Source organism: Acipenser ruthenus, chromosome 29, assembly GCF_902713425.1.
Source record: "Acipenser ruthenus chromosome 29, fAciRut3.2 maternal haplotype, whole genome shotgun sequence".
In the NCBI taxonomy this organism is placed as follows: Eukaryota; Metazoa; Chordata; class Actinopteri; order Acipenseriformes; family Acipenseridae; genus Acipenser; species Acipenser ruthenus.
Window position 1 is genome coordinate 1520001 of NC_081217.1, and position 14882 is coordinate 1534882.

At 48.7% G+C, this 14882-nt stretch overlaps 1 protein-coding gene across 6 annotated transcripts in view; it reads left to right on the forward strand.

Annotated features, from left to right (window-relative positions):
- The window catches only part of LOC117432547 (solute carrier family 12 member 5-like), a 97159-nt gene extending 89137 nt beyond the window's left edge, over nt 1-8022 (forward strand). For 4 of the 6 annotated variants that reach the window (XM_059004096.1, XM_059004093.1, XM_059004094.1 and 1 more), the window contains 16 exons: nt 1-40; nt 159-333; nt 1716-1834; nt 1954-2052; nt 2374-2493; nt 2661-2765; nt 2875-3043; nt 3481-3676; nt 4069-4238; nt 4333-4464; nt 4740-4847; nt 4969-5094; nt 5630-5841; nt 6429-6443; nt 6585-6718; nt 6976-8022. The exon at nt 1-40 is cut by the window's left edge and continues 18 nt beyond it. In XM_059004096.1, coding sequence (XP_058860079.1) covers nt 1-40; nt 159-333; nt 1716-1834; nt 1954-2052; nt 2374-2493; nt 2661-2765; nt 2875-3043; nt 3481-3676; nt 4069-4238; nt 4333-4464; nt 4740-4847; nt 4969-5094; nt 5630-5841; nt 6429-6443; nt 6585-6718; nt 6976-7067 — 2012 coding nt within the window. In that variant the 3' untranslated portion in view covers nt 7068-8022. The remainder of the gene's footprint in view (nt 41-158; nt 334-1715; nt 1835-1953; nt 2053-2373; nt 2494-2660; nt 2766-2874; nt 3044-3480; nt 3677-4068; nt 4239-4332; nt 4465-4739; nt 4848-4968; nt 5095-5629; nt 5842-6428; nt 6444-6584; nt 6719-6975) is intronic. The other 2 variants (XM_059004095.1, XM_059004097.1) reach the window with 1 other exon arrangement.
- The last annotated feature ends 6860 nt before the right edge of the window (nt 8023-14882 follow it).

Consider the following 14882-nt stretch of genomic DNA (forward strand, 5'->3'; position numbering starts at 1 on the left):
TGTTTGGAGCCTGCATCGAGGGGGTGGTGCTGAGGGACAAGTAAGTGAGAACTTAGTGCTGGTTCTAAAATACAATTGTGCCAAAATCAAGTGTGGTAATGCAGTAAGACAAGCGATTCGATGTGTGTGGATCTGAGCCCCCTCCTCTCCCCGCTCAGGTTCGGTGAGGCAGTCAATGGGAACCTGGTGATCGGGACGCTGGCCTGGCCGTCCCCCTGGGTCATCGTGGTGGGCTCCTTCTTCTCCACCTGCGGGGCGGGGCTGCAGAGCCTGACGGGAGCGCCACGCCTCCTCCAGGCCATCGCCCGCGACGGCATCGTGCCCTTCCTCAGGGTCAGTCCGTCTGTCTGTCTGTGTGTCTGTCACCTTCCTCAGGGTCAGTCCGTCAGTCTGTCTGTGTGTCTGTCACCTTCCTCAGGGTCAGTCTGTCTGTCTGTCTGTCACCTTCCTCAGGGTCAGTCCGTCAGTCTGTCTGTGTGTCAGTCACCTTCCTCAGGGTCAGTCCATCAGTCTGTCTGTCTGTCTACCACCTTCCTCAGGGTCAGTCCGTCAGTCTGTCTGTGTGTCTGTCACCTTCCTCAGGGTCAGTCCGTCAGTCTGTCTGTCTGTCTGTCACCTTCCTCAGGGTCAGTCCGTCTGTCTGTCTGTCACCTTCCTCAGGGTCAGTCCGTCAGTCTGTCTGTCTGTCTGTCTGTCTGTCTGATACACACGCACACACACACACACACTGATACACACACACTGATACACACGCACGCACACACACACACACACACACACTGATACACGCACACACACACACACTGATACACACACACTGATACACACGCACACACACACACACACACTGATACACACGCACACACACACACACTGATACACACGCCAACACACACACACAGTGCATTCCCATCTCTCATGATAACGGAGAGAATGAGAAGTAATGAATCCCATCCTGGCAGCGCGCTGTCCCCCAGCCCCTGACACACACTCTGATTTATGAGGCTCATAAAGTGGCCGATGTGACCTGAATGGAGGATGAGATGAGAGGCTGCGGCAGGGAAACACTGGCCTCTGTAGAGCTGGGGACGAGGGGAGGGGGAGAGAGAGAGAGAGAGAGAGAGAGCGAGAGAGAGAGGGGGGGTGAAAAGAGAGGGAAAACCAAGAGCAACACCTCCCTCCCTCCCTCTCTCTCTCTCTCTCTCTCTCTCTCTCTCTCTCTCTCTCTCTCTCTCCCTCCCTCCCTGCAGTGTCATTTATCACCCTTCTTTTCCAAAACCTTTCAGAATCGATTGCAAAAGTTTCCGTTTCATATTTAAACAGTATCTATTCTAGGTATAGAGATACAGGTTACCTCTGCATTCCAAGTGTTTCAATTCTGCTGCTGTCTGACGCCGAGCAGTGTCTTTGTAGTACCTGAGTGTGGTGCTGCTGTGTTATACTCAACACTACCTCATCCTGAGTGTGGTGCTGCTGTGTTATACTCAACACTTTTATCTTCCTCAGCCCCCTCCCTGTTCTGGGGTTTGGGTTGGCTTATGTGTGTGTGAGCATGTGACTGTGTGCGTGTCTGCATGTGTGCATGTCTGTGTGCATGTGTGTGTGTGTATGTCTGCCCGTGTGTCTGTGTGCATATGTGTGCGCGTATGTGTGTGTCCGTGTGTCTGTGCGTGTGTGTGTGTGTGTCCCTGCTCTCACTCTGCTCTCCCCTCCAGGTATTCGGCCATGGCAAGGCGAACGGAGAGCCCACCTGGGCCCTGCTGCTGACTGCCTGTATCTGTGAGATCGGGATCCTCATCGCCTCGCTGGACGCTGTGGCCCCCATCCTCTCCATGTAGGTACTCCCTGCTCGGCAGAGTCAGCATCCGCACTCTGATCACTTTGAACTTGTGTTCTTCTCAATGCAAACAGGGCGTGCGCTGTAACTGTTCTCTCTCCCTCTGCTCTCTGCAGGTTTTTCCTGATGTGCTACATGTTTGTGAACCTGGCCTGTGCCTTACAGACCCTGCTGCGCACCCCCAACTGGAGACCGCGCTTCAAATTCTACCACTGGTGAGGAGCTCTGACCCCGCCCATAAAAACACATACCCTACCTGACCCCGCCCATAAATCCATATACCCTACCTGACCCCGCCCATAAATCCATATACCCTACCTGACCCCGCCCATAAATCCATATACCCTACCTGAACCCGCCCATAAATCCACATACCCTACCTGACCCCGCCCTGACTCCACCCATGAAAAGGGCTTGTGCTAAATACGTTAGGAGTGAGTCTCATCATCATGCACTTCTCTGGCTGCGAGATTAAAGGACAGCAATATGGTAAGATAGAGGTTGATTCCCACGACCCCCCTCTCTGTCTCTCTCAGGGCCCTCTCCTTCCTTGGTATGAGTCTGTGTCTGTCGCTCATGTTCATCTGCTCCTGGTACTACGCCCTCGTCGCCATGGTGATCGCCACCTGCATCTACAAGTACATCGAGTACCAAGGGTGAGTGACCTCTGACCTCCCTGTGCCAGGCCTCTCAGTCAGTTAATCAAAGGTAAAGACAGGGTTTCTTCTTTCTGTGGTTCTGCTCCAATGCTGGCTTGTTTCCTGGGAGTGTTCTGATCCTGTGTGGCTGGGTTCTGACCCGGTTCTGGTTTGCCTCTCCGCAGGGCTGAGAAGGAGTGGGGAGACGGGATCAGAGGCCTGTCTCTTAGCGCGGCACGTTTCGCTCTGCTGAGACTGGAGGAGGGACCCCCGCACACCAAGAACTGGAGGTGAGTCCTGCCCAGCCAGCCCAGTCCAGCTCAGTACAGCACAGCCCAACACACTGACACAAACTCTCTTTCTCAGTGATCTCATTGACTCTCTCGATCTCTCTCTCAGGCCTCAGATCCTGGTCGTGGTCAGTGTGGATCAAGATCAGAATGTGGAGAACCCCCAGCTGCTGTCCCTCACCAACCAGCTGAAGGCGGGCAAGGGCCTGACCATTGTGGGCGCAGCGTTGGAGGGCACCTACCTGAACAACCACCCCCAGGCGCAGCGCGCCGAGCAGGTGAGAGCAGACAGGTGTGCAGGGGTCCCTCAGGACTGCCTGTGAAAGAGAGGCTGTTACTGTACCGGTTACATCCCCTTCAGTCACTGTGTGCACAGTTGTTAAGTTTCCTATCTATGTATCTATTTTCTAATGCATATATGTCCTTAGAGTTCACAAAAACTGTTTTAAAATTTCAAAAAATGTAATAAAAAACATTGTGACCAAAGTGGATATGGATGGTATTTCAATGGCCTGTGAGTGACAGCGCTCCCTCTCTCCCCCTCTCTCTCTCCCCTCCCTTTCTCTCTCTCCCCTCCCCCTCTCCTACCTCTATCCCTATCCCCCTCTCCCTCTCCCTCTCCTCTCCCTCTCCCCTCCCTCTCTCCCCTCCCTCTCCCCCTCTCCCCCCTCTCTCTCCCCTCCCTCTCTCCCTTCTCCCTCTTCCCTCTCCACAGTCTTTGCGTCGTCTAATGGAGACGGAGAAGGTGAAGGGCTTCTGCCAGGTGGTGATCTCCTCTAACATGCGTGACGGGACGTCCCATCTGATCCAGGCAGGGGGGCTCGGGGGGCTGCAGCACAACACAGTGCTGGTGAGCTGGCCGCGCAACTGGAAGCAGGCAGAGGACCACAGCACCTGGAGGAACTTCATCGGTGAGAGCCAGGGCTTCATCTGTAACCCAGCCCAACGCTCAGTCACTTACAAGCAAGCTGTGATGAACTCCTGCCGAGTGGAGCATTCTGACTCTGTGCTGCTGCTACAGCCCTTGTAAAAGTTCACCACAGGATGTTTGCAGCGTACCCCCTGTGTTAATTCTCATGGGTGCATTTACCATAGTTTAGCCTTGTGTGCCAGGTTTGTTTAATATGCTTTACCATACCTCTCCGAGCTTTACAATGCTTACCTGTGCCTTACCGTGCTTTCACAATGCTTTGTTACACTTTGCTGTGTATTTACTAAGGTAAACTTTTGTAAGGGAGTAGCAGAGTTGACTGTGTGTTGGCATAGACCTGGTACAGTATTGTGACCCTGTGTTGCTCCACAGAGCTGGTACGGGAGACCACAGCCGCTCACCTGGCTCTGCTGGTGCCCATGAACATCTCTGCGTACCCGTCCAACCAGGAGCGCTTCACGGAGGGCAACATCGACGTGTGGTGGATCGTGCACGACGGGGGCATGCTGATGCTGCTCCCCTTCCTGCTGCGCCAGCACAAGGTGCACGCCGTCTGTCTGTCTGCCTGTCTCTCTGACCGCGCGTCTCTGTCTGTCCCCGGTACCTGTGCATTGACAGCTCTGTGTGTGTTGACAGGTGTGGAGGAAGTGTAAGATGCGTATCTTCACCGTGGCCCAGATGGACGACAACAGCATCCAGATGAAAAAAGACCTGACCACCTTCCTGTACCACCTGCGCATCAGCGCTGAAGTGGAGGTGGTGGAGGTGGTGAGTAGAGCCGAGCCGAGCCGAGCCGAGCTGAGTGAACCAGAGCAGGGAGGTGCACTACGGTCCACACAGATTGTTTTTTACTATGTATTTTAATGTTCTTAAATCCCGCAAGGGACCTCTGACCCTCCCCAGTGTTGAGAATGGAAGAATAACAGAATGCATGTGTTAAATATGGAGCTGTATCTTAGGAATGTGTTCACTGTGGTCTGTTTTGTGTTTATGAACACGTTGCTCTGTATAGTGATCTCCCTGGTAACTCTGTGTCCCGGCAGCAAGACAGTGATATCTCTGCATACACCTACGAGAAGACCCTGGTAATGGAGCAGCGCTCACAGATCCTCAAGCAGATGCAGCTCACCAAGACTGAGCGTGAGAGAGAGGTACTGCACCCGGCACAGACAGACCCTATGGGAATTCAACTTAAACATCCAGTGGCCACCTTGTTTTATTGTTGTATTTCTCTACAGCGTGATGCTTGTTCCCTGTCCCCTCTCTGTGCAGATCCAGAGCATCACAGACGAGTCCCGTGGATCGATCCGGCGCAAGAACCCCTCAAACCCTCGCATCCAGCTGAGTGTGCAGGAGGAGCAGCCAGGGGGCAGCGAGGAGGAGAAACCTGAGGAGGAGGTACGAGCACTGCCCCACCCTGCTCTCTGCCCTCTCTCCTCTGCCCTCTCTCCTCTCTCCTCTCCCCTCTCTCCTCTCCCCTCTCTCCTCTCCTCTCTCTCCTCTCTCCTCTCTCTTCTCTCCATCTCCATTCCTCTTTCCCTCCCTCATCCTCCTCACCTATCCCTCTCCCCTCGCCCCATCCCTCTCCCCATCTCTCTTCCTTCCTCCCTCTCTCCCTCCATCCCACTCAATCAGTCTGTTAATTTTGTTCAACATATTTTTTGTACAATACATTCCATTAAAAAACAAACCTGACTGAGACGCAATCTGGGATTTCTGTAGTGAAGAGAAGAGCTGCAGCTGCCCTCCTGTCATGCTCATCTCACAGTCACACTCCTACCTCACGCTGTCCCACTTGCATTCAGCTTTCCAACAAGGGTGCTAGGGGACGTCCTCACTGTCTGCAGACCCTGCCTCTCTCTCTCTGTCTCGCTGCGTGTCTAACTGTGCCTGTCTCTCTCTCCCTCACTCTCGCTCTCCCCCGCTCTCTCAGAGTGTTGCTCTCTCCTGCCCCCCGCAGGTTCAGCTGATCCATGACCAGAACACCACGCCCACCCCGGCCAGCCCCCAGTCCCCCGTGGAGGAGGTGCAGACTCCCAGCTCCAAGGTGCAGCTGACGTGGACCGAGAAATTCACCGGAGACCAGGGCAAGAGCAAGGGACCGAGCACCCCCGAGGGCATCAAAGACATATTCAACATGAAGCCGTGAGTGTTACGGGCGGGGGGCGGGGCGAGGGGAGGGGCGGGGTTAGAGGAGGGGAGGGGCGGGGCGAGGGCCAGGGCGAGGGAGGGGCTAGGGGAAGGGCTAGGGACGCAAGGGGAGGGGCTAAGGGAGAGGCTAGGGGCGAGGGGAGGGGCGAGGCTCAACAATGTTTAATGCAGGATTACAGTAGTAGGATCCTTCATTACTTTTGTCAATGTTTTGGACGTACGTCAAATGAGTTGTTGTCAGAGTGTGGGGGCTCCACGATGGTGTCGGGGTGGGGGGGGGGGCACACACAGACATGATCCTGACACCACACACCAGGTGTATTTACATGAGGGTGCTTGGGGTTATTGGGAGTGTAATGAGCACTACTTTTGTAGCAGTAGGTTTAAACAATAAGAAGATATTTTCTTCAAGGAGAGACTCAGTGGCCGCACGTGTTTCCCAGATGAATTGTTGGTCACAAGCAAGATTATCCGACATGCTTATTGTGCAGAGTGAATGATGGTTTCTAGACAGCTTTAACCCCACTGAACTAACTGGACCTTTTCTGTTTCCCTCTTTGTCCTCGCTCTCCTTGCTGCAGTGAATGGGAAAACTTGTAAGTACCCTTGACACTGACAATGCACAAGAAATACTGTGTAGCTCTAATAACAGCTAGAAAGTCTTTCGTTTTCCTCTTCCTCATTTACATCCCCCTCTCCTCCCCCTCCTCTCCCCCCTCCCCCTCTCGCCCCCACAGGAACCAGTCGAATGTGCGGCGAATGCACACGGCCCTGAAGCTGAACGAGGTCATCACAAGGAAGTCCCAGGATGCAAAGCTGGTCCTGCTCAACATGCCAGGTCCGCCCAAGAACAGGAAGGGCGATGAGAACTGTATCCTTTCCCTGTAGCCCGAACCCCCTGCACTGCCAATCCCAGCGCTGGGACACTTACCATTCGAGCGGCCGGAGAGGGGAGAGGAGGGGGGGAGATTGCAAAGACCACCAAAACAAAATCCTACCTTAATTATCCCAGCAAGGGCATCTATGATGACACCCTGCCTTAGTCAGAAAGTAAGCTGTCCAGCTGTAAGACTGAGTGCTGTTGTTGTGATGACTGGTCAGCATGCCTCTTAACACTCCCTCCCTCAGACATGGAGTTCCTGGAGGTGCTGACTGAAGGGCTGAACCGGGTGCTGCTGGTGCGTGGAGGCGGGAGGGAGGTCATCACCATCTACTCCTGAGGGCCCAGCCCGACCGCCAGCCCCTTCCTTCAGTGACTGAACCCACCATCACCCCGCCAGCCCCTTCCTTCAGTGACTGAACCCACCATCACCCCCGCCAGCCCGACCTCCAGCCCCTTCCTTCAGTGACTGAACCCACCATCACCCCCGCCAGCCCCTTCCTTCAGTGACTGAACCCACCATCACCCCCGCCAGCCCGACCTCCAGCCCCTTCCTTCAGTGACTGAACCCACCATCACCCCCGCCAGCCCGACCTCCAGCCCCTTCCTTCAGTGACTGAACCCACCATCACCCCCGCCAGCCCGACCTCCAGCCCCTTCCTTCAGTGACTGAACCCACCATCACCCCCGCCAGCCCAACCTCCAGCCCCTTCCTTCAGTGACTGAACCCACCATCACCCCCGCCAGCCCGACCTTCAGTGACTGAACCCACCATCACCCCCGCCAGCCCGATCTCCAGCCCCTTCCTTCAGTGACTGAACCCACCATCACCCCTGCCAGCCCGAGAGGGGACCCCAGCACACTCCCCATCACTCCCCATGTAATGTCTTACTGTTCTCCTTTCTTTGCTTTGTGCACAGCGCACCCTGGTGGGCTGATGTATTTTAATTCATCACATTTAGTACAGGCGTGAAACAATTATTATGATGATTTTATTTTGCTAAACGGATGCCAAACCCTCCCCTCTTCTTTCCACACACCCAGCAGCTGGAAGTGGTTCCGCACTCTGCAGAGCAGTATAAGGTCCTGCTGTCTGGTTAGATGCCAGGGTTCCAGTTTCACGTCTGTACCAGGTGTTTCCACTTTCCTCACGCAGTGTCGAGTCCAAAGAGCCCTTTGGTTCTGAGCATGCTCATGTTGAAGGCTGGGTTCCTTTTCGTACCCAGCATTCCCAGCGCTTGCATTTATTGTTCCAAACACACTTCCCATCTGGCTGCTGGAAACAGAGATTTATTTTTTGGGGGGAAGGGTAGGGCAGGGTATGGAGGATGGGGGGGGGGGGGCGAACTTTTTGTAAAGTGGTTTTAAAGACGACAGGATGAAGGGAATGTGTCCGAGGATGGAGAGAAGAAGAGAAATGCAGAGGGGAGGGCGTGAGCTCACCAAGACTGAAAGCTAATCGAAGGCCGAAGAAAATAACTTGTTTACTGTGACGGGTGAATGGACACTGCACGCACAGTGATGCAATGACAAGCAGCGTGACAGCGTGACGTAGTGACAGCGTGACAGCATGACAGCGTGACAGCGTGACAGAGTAACAGTATGACAGTGTCACATAGGGGTAATGTGACAGTGTGACTGCATAGGTCTGTTTCACACTGACTGTTCTGCCACCAGGACATCAACAACACCACCAAGCCTCGGGGCCCAGGAGAGACACGATGAGAACTCTGCTTCTCTGCTGAACAGCGATACACAAATCTGGTTCCTGGGAGCGGGTTTGGGATTTGGGAAATCCATGCTTATCTGCCTTCTCTTTCTAAATTCCAAATCCGAAATGCCAGCTTCAGGAATCAGTGACTTTTCTTTGCTTTCTCTATTTATTTGGCTCCAGTATTTGATACTCCCCGCCACCCCACGCACACCACTCACAGACACAGAGCAGTCCTTTCACTTTTACAGACAGCAGTGTTGACACACACAGAAACAAAACAGGGTGCAATATATTGAAGAAAAAAAAGTGAAATATATGGATTCATATATTTATATCAAATTTATATTTATATATCTATATTTATATCAAATATAATGTATAACATGTATAAAACAATATGTCGATATTTGAAAATATATTGCAAAGTATATGACATATATTAAAATATATTGGTAAATATATTTCACATGCACACAAAGTGGCATTTGTCTGTGTATCGTTCCGTATATATTTGACTTTGTAAAGTCAAACGAATCAATATACTGTGATTGATCCAATATTAATTATTGCTGTGCTGTATATGCAAATATAAAGATGTTGGAGACATATTGGCAAACCAAAAGCAACACAATATATTAGATATTAGATTATTTAGTTCTTTTAATTTTAAATTAGAAAAAATGCAACAAAAACATATAGCAAATCCTGACTAAGATTATTATATTTCTTGATTTGATTCAAATTTCTTTTTTTCCAAATTTTATTTACAAGGGAAAAAAAATGAATTAAGATGATTGGATGATTCTGGCAATCCAATATTCTAGCCTTGGTGGGTTGCAAGAGAACTAATAGAAGTTTAGATTATTCAGTTGACCAGAGCCACAGCCTGCGGGGGCTGGATGCAGACAGGATTGATTCCTCGCGAAAAACAAAACAGCAGGTTGCATTTCTACAGATCACTTTTGCCTCCAGTGGGATCCTTGTAATTTGAGGTTAAGCTACAGCTCTTGTGGCTGCAGGCTGGATGCTCCCTCTATGGGGCTGTGTTAGAGCACTGTGGCTCCCCTAATTACACTACAAAAGCATGCCAGCGCAGTTTCAAACGTGGAGGATATTTGAGCCCGTCAGTGAGAGAGTGAGAGGGCGAGAGAGATCAGGCTGATTTTGTGCCACTGGCATGAGCTGATGGCTCCTGACGAGCCGATTGAAAATCATCTTTGAAATCTCGTTGGGGTCGAATTGCTCGGATCAGATGATGTTGTCTTTGTTTTAATTTCGCGAGCCGGTTTAGATAGCGGGCTGGTATCTGCTCAAGGGAGCGTTGACCAGGGTCCTCTCTCCGCGCTCCATTATATTACCCAGTCCCCGGCCCGTGGGGGAGACAGAGAGAGGTTCCGATATAACCCCTGTTTGAATTGGTGGAGTGACTGTGTGGCTGGTGAGTGCTGGAACAGGGACTCTGTAAATAGTGTATACATTTCAGTGCATCATTATATAGATGGAATAGTTTTGTGACCAATCAGCTGCTGCTCCCGGAGAGATGAGCCCCACAGACCTGGCACAGGGGGCTGCCGAGGGCATCTTGTTTTATTATTATTATTATTATTAATATTAATATTCAGAAACCGCAGACCTCGACTCACGTAGACTATGTTTTGCTGAACTGCTGAGTTTTTTGTCTATGAATGAGTTCATGCATGGATTAAGTTAGGTATTTATTTTCATGTACAATTACCTGTTTTGTTGAAGTAGATTTGTTTTTAACTATAATAAATGGTTTCATTTCAAGTGTCTGGGATAGCAGTTTATAACATGGGGAGTTTCAGTCAAGACAATACTCTCTCCGAGGGAAACTGCGCCTTGGTCACTTTATAGTTAATATAAGATAAAAAGAATATTCATTATATCTAGATATTTATTAATAAAAAAAGAAATGTTTAAAAAAAATAGTTTTTAGTGTTGTCCAGACGATTTCTCATTTCTGTTTTTCTTGAGTGTATCTGTAACTAATGTTGTTGCTAATGCGACCAATTGAGAATTTATAAATCTGTAGAAGTTGAGAATGCTGCTAATCTATATAGTTTCATTTATACTGTATAAAGAAAAAAGAAAAAAAAGGGTTGACGTATATACATATCAGCAACAGGAGCTACAGATACAGAGGGCAGGCTGGGGAAGCTGGTACACACACACACACAGAGGTGCAGAGAACTCACACACACACAGAGGTGCAGAGAACACACACACACACAGAGGTGCAGAGAACTCACACACACACACACACACACACAGAGATGCAGAGAACTCACACACACACAGAGGTGCAGAGAACTCACACACACACACACACACACACACAGAGGTGCAGAGAACTCACACACACACACACACACAGAAGTGCAGAGAACTCACACACACACACACACAGAGGTGCAGAGAACTCACACACGCACAGGTGCAGAGAACTAACACACACACACACACACACAGAGGTGCAGAGAACTCACACACACACACACACACACACACAGAGGTGCAGAGAACTCACACACAGAGGTGCAGAGAACTCACACACACACACACACACAGAGGTGCAGAGAACTCACACACACACAGAGGTGCAGAGAACTCACACACACACACACACAGGTGCAGAGAACTCACACACACACACAGAGGTGCAGAGAACTCACACACACACACAGAGCTGCAGAGAACTCACACACACACACACACACAGAGGTGCAGAGAACTCACACACACACACACAGAGCTGCAGAGAACTCACACACACACACACACACACACAGAGGTGCAGAGAACTCACACACACACACACACAGAGCTGCAGAGAACTCCCTTCTGCCATCTATTGCTAATGATTTACAATCTAACACATTCAATCAGTAGCTGAAGCCAAGTTCAATATTGCTGATGAGCAGCAAGAAATACCTGCGAGACAGAGAAGCCTGCCCCACCCCCCCGGACTGTGATTGGCTACCTGAGCTTCTATAAAAGGGCAGAACAAAAGCAGGCACGACTAACCCATACAGTGTATATATAGATAGTTAACCCTATCAGATCTTATCGATTCCCCTGGACTTCTACCTTGTCTGTGTGGGTGTCCCTGTACGGTGTTTTAGATAAGCAGTTCTCACTGGGAATGAATTAGCTCTGCAGATACCAGACGCGCAGTGCTGTGTGCTGCACTGCCGTTACGGATTCTCTCCCTTCGGTGAGATGAGGTGCGCGGGGCCGCCGGTTCACACCCAGCCTCAAATGCAAAGTGTTCAGACTTTTCTTTGAATGCATATTTGAAGCATCAGTGGACAGCGTTGTTTGTTCGTTCGTTCGTTTGTTTAAGCAGTCTGCATTGACACATAGGTGCATGGGAATTCCTGTCTCCCGGTTAAGATGTGACTTGACTGCGAGACCGGGCGCGCGAGTGTGTGTGTGTGCGGCTCGCCGTAGCCTGTGAGAGATGCAGTGATTATTTCAGCCACTAGGGCGGCGGTGTTCAGGTGCATCAGAGACTTTATAAACACTTACGTCACGTGTGTGTGGGCAGGGTTTGGGAGGTCAAGCAAGTTTATTATTCATGGAAGCTGCACTAAAACTACTTTGCCCTACAGATATGGGTTTGGGAGTAAAGTAACCATTTTGTAAGTTTATGTCAGACCGATCTGAAAAAAAAAAGTGCAATATTTAAATCTTGGTTTTATTTGAAAAGATAATGTTATATATATAGAAGATATGGGAGCTACTTTTCAGTTGTAATTCAGGACACACCCCCTTCCAGGATATTAAGCTCCACCCCCCCACTCAGTTCTCCAATCAGAGGAAACCTGCTGGCATTCTCAGAACATTCAAGTAACTCCTGCTGCACCTTCTCATCTTTCAGTGGAGTCCCATTAGTAATCACCTGCTTCTCTCCCTCCCTCCTTACCACCCCAGTACTGTACTCGTGCTTGTGAGATCATTCTGAGTATTTAATTAAAGACAAACGAGAGCTTCCAAAGCTGGGATGCACTCTGCTAAAACTGCAAAAACCACAGCCAGGTATTCCTCACGGGATATTGTCACTGACGACCGGATTTCTGTTTGCAGAGATTCCGAACAAATGGGATTGCTGCATCAATGATACAATAATACAAGCTTAATGTACAGGCTTCAGTCCTGTCCTAAGGTAAGATGGACCCATTGTGCTACACCAGGCAGATGGGCACTGCTTGAAAATCAAATCACACTGTGTAATACAATTGCAGCGCAGTGGCTTTTTTGGAATATCAGTTTTTCTTTGCCTGCACATCTTATTCAGGACTTCCAACTTGCCTTCAAAGCAAAACAAAAATGCAAAAAAACATGTTAAAAAAAAAAAAAAGAAAAAGGGCTGAAAATGCATCAATATTTTCTCTTTTCACCATTGAATTACACAAGAGTTTAGTCCTCTCCTGCATGTGGGACGGTTCTGCCAGACCCAGTTAGGGGTCAAGTCAGAGTCCGAGCAGGGGCTTTCAATGCAGAACTCCTTGCTATCAGGAGTGGGGGACACCGGCCCAGCGCAGACACTTTCTCATTCATTTATTCTGGGTTTGGTTTTCAGTTTCCAAACTCTGGAAGGGGTGTGGGGAGGGCAAAAGCTCCTCCTACAGTTTTAGCAGAGCTGCAGGCCAGTTTGTTTCATCTTAAAAAAATGCATGCAAATGTCCTACAGAGGTAGTAATTCTTATTGAAGTGTGTTTATCTGCATACAGTATTTGGTTGATCGTTGTTGGATTGTTTCCGTTTTGTTTCCTTTGGTTGGAGTTGTACAGCTAGGCTGTAGACAAACATATCAAGGGTTTGGAAAGCACAGGATGGGAGACACAAGGGTGTCACACCAATTCTCTTAGGATGTCCACCGAAACAGCACGGCCTTCTCCAAATCAACACATTCCCAAACTAAAAATGGACAAAATGAGGGCAACGCTCCACAGCAAGAATCACGACCCAATCTGTAGCCTGCAGTTCTCACTCAGAGGGGGGAGGCAGTCTGCCAACTACAGGAAATGTCTTAAGTTAAACTCCTTCATGCCGAAGAATAAAATGTTTTAAAAATATATATAATACTGTATATAATTGCATATGCTTTTTTTTCTAATGTTGTATTGGTAGTATCGTAGACGCTGAGTGACTCTGCAAACAGTGCATCTTATCTCCAGTATGAATACAAGTGCTGCTTTCACCGAGATCAGTGTCGAGTCGCAGCCTGCTAGCATGTGCATGCATTTTTTTTTACCAATAGACCAAACTGCGACTGGTCGTTTGTGCGCATGCAGTGATAGGGAGGTGCAGGACCTGCGCTTTCTGACACAATTATTTTATTTTTATATATAATATATATTCATTTTTATGTTAGTTGTGTTCAGTTACAAAAAAAAAAAAATTACAATTCCCCCTCCTTGACCATTAAATGAGGGAGTTTAGCTTAGGAGTCACATCACATGTCGCTCGACAATTTCCAAAATGTCCTGAAACCCTCTCCCATCCCGTACAGCCAACCAAAACCCAGAACGAGAGCCAAGACTGTCCACTCCGGGTATACCGGAGAGGCAGATTTCCAACTGCTTGTTTGTTTTGTGTTTTATTCACAGGAGGAGTGTAATACACATTTTGTACAAATGTTTTCACAGTAGGGTCTCATTTAGAGCACAGAAAATATTATCTAAAGATAACCACGACATGTAGATGTTTTATGTTTTTAAAAATGCGAGCGGGTTGTTTTCTGCTCTACCTTCTTAGGTGCAGTACTTCTGTAGACCTGTAGTGTTTCTTTGTGGTTTCAGTTCTTAGTGTGTGCAATATGCAAATGGAAGATCTGTAAATAAACCAAAAGAAAAAAAAAAAAAGTGCTAGCTGATGTGTTGGTGTAAGTTGAATATTAAAAAAAAAAGGGTTATTCTTGATTATGTGTAAACTGATTATATATATATATATATATATATATATATATATATATATATATATATATATATATATATATAAAAGGGGGGTTTTATCTTTCATGTCAAACGCTTCTATATCAATTGCTTCTGGCTTTCCTGTGTTATTTTATAGATCTGTCTGCACAAAATGCAATAAACTAAATCATTTTATTACATTGTTGACTGTATCGAGCTCCTTTACATGACTTTACTACCGTAGAGGTTTTAATTGGTGATCACATTTAAATCTACCTTGTGTGAGGAGGCATAACGATATATACAAACACAAGGCTGGCTCTTTCAGTAAACCCCTCTCCGAGTTTGAAATCCCTGTACGTATTACTGCACAGTGCCCTGGTACCTGTGCTGAACACACAGATCTCAGATACAGCCCAGGAGTGGATTGAAGTATTGAACTGAAAGAATGCAACAATGTGTAGAATTTTATATACAAGAATTTCCTTTGAAAATGATGAAA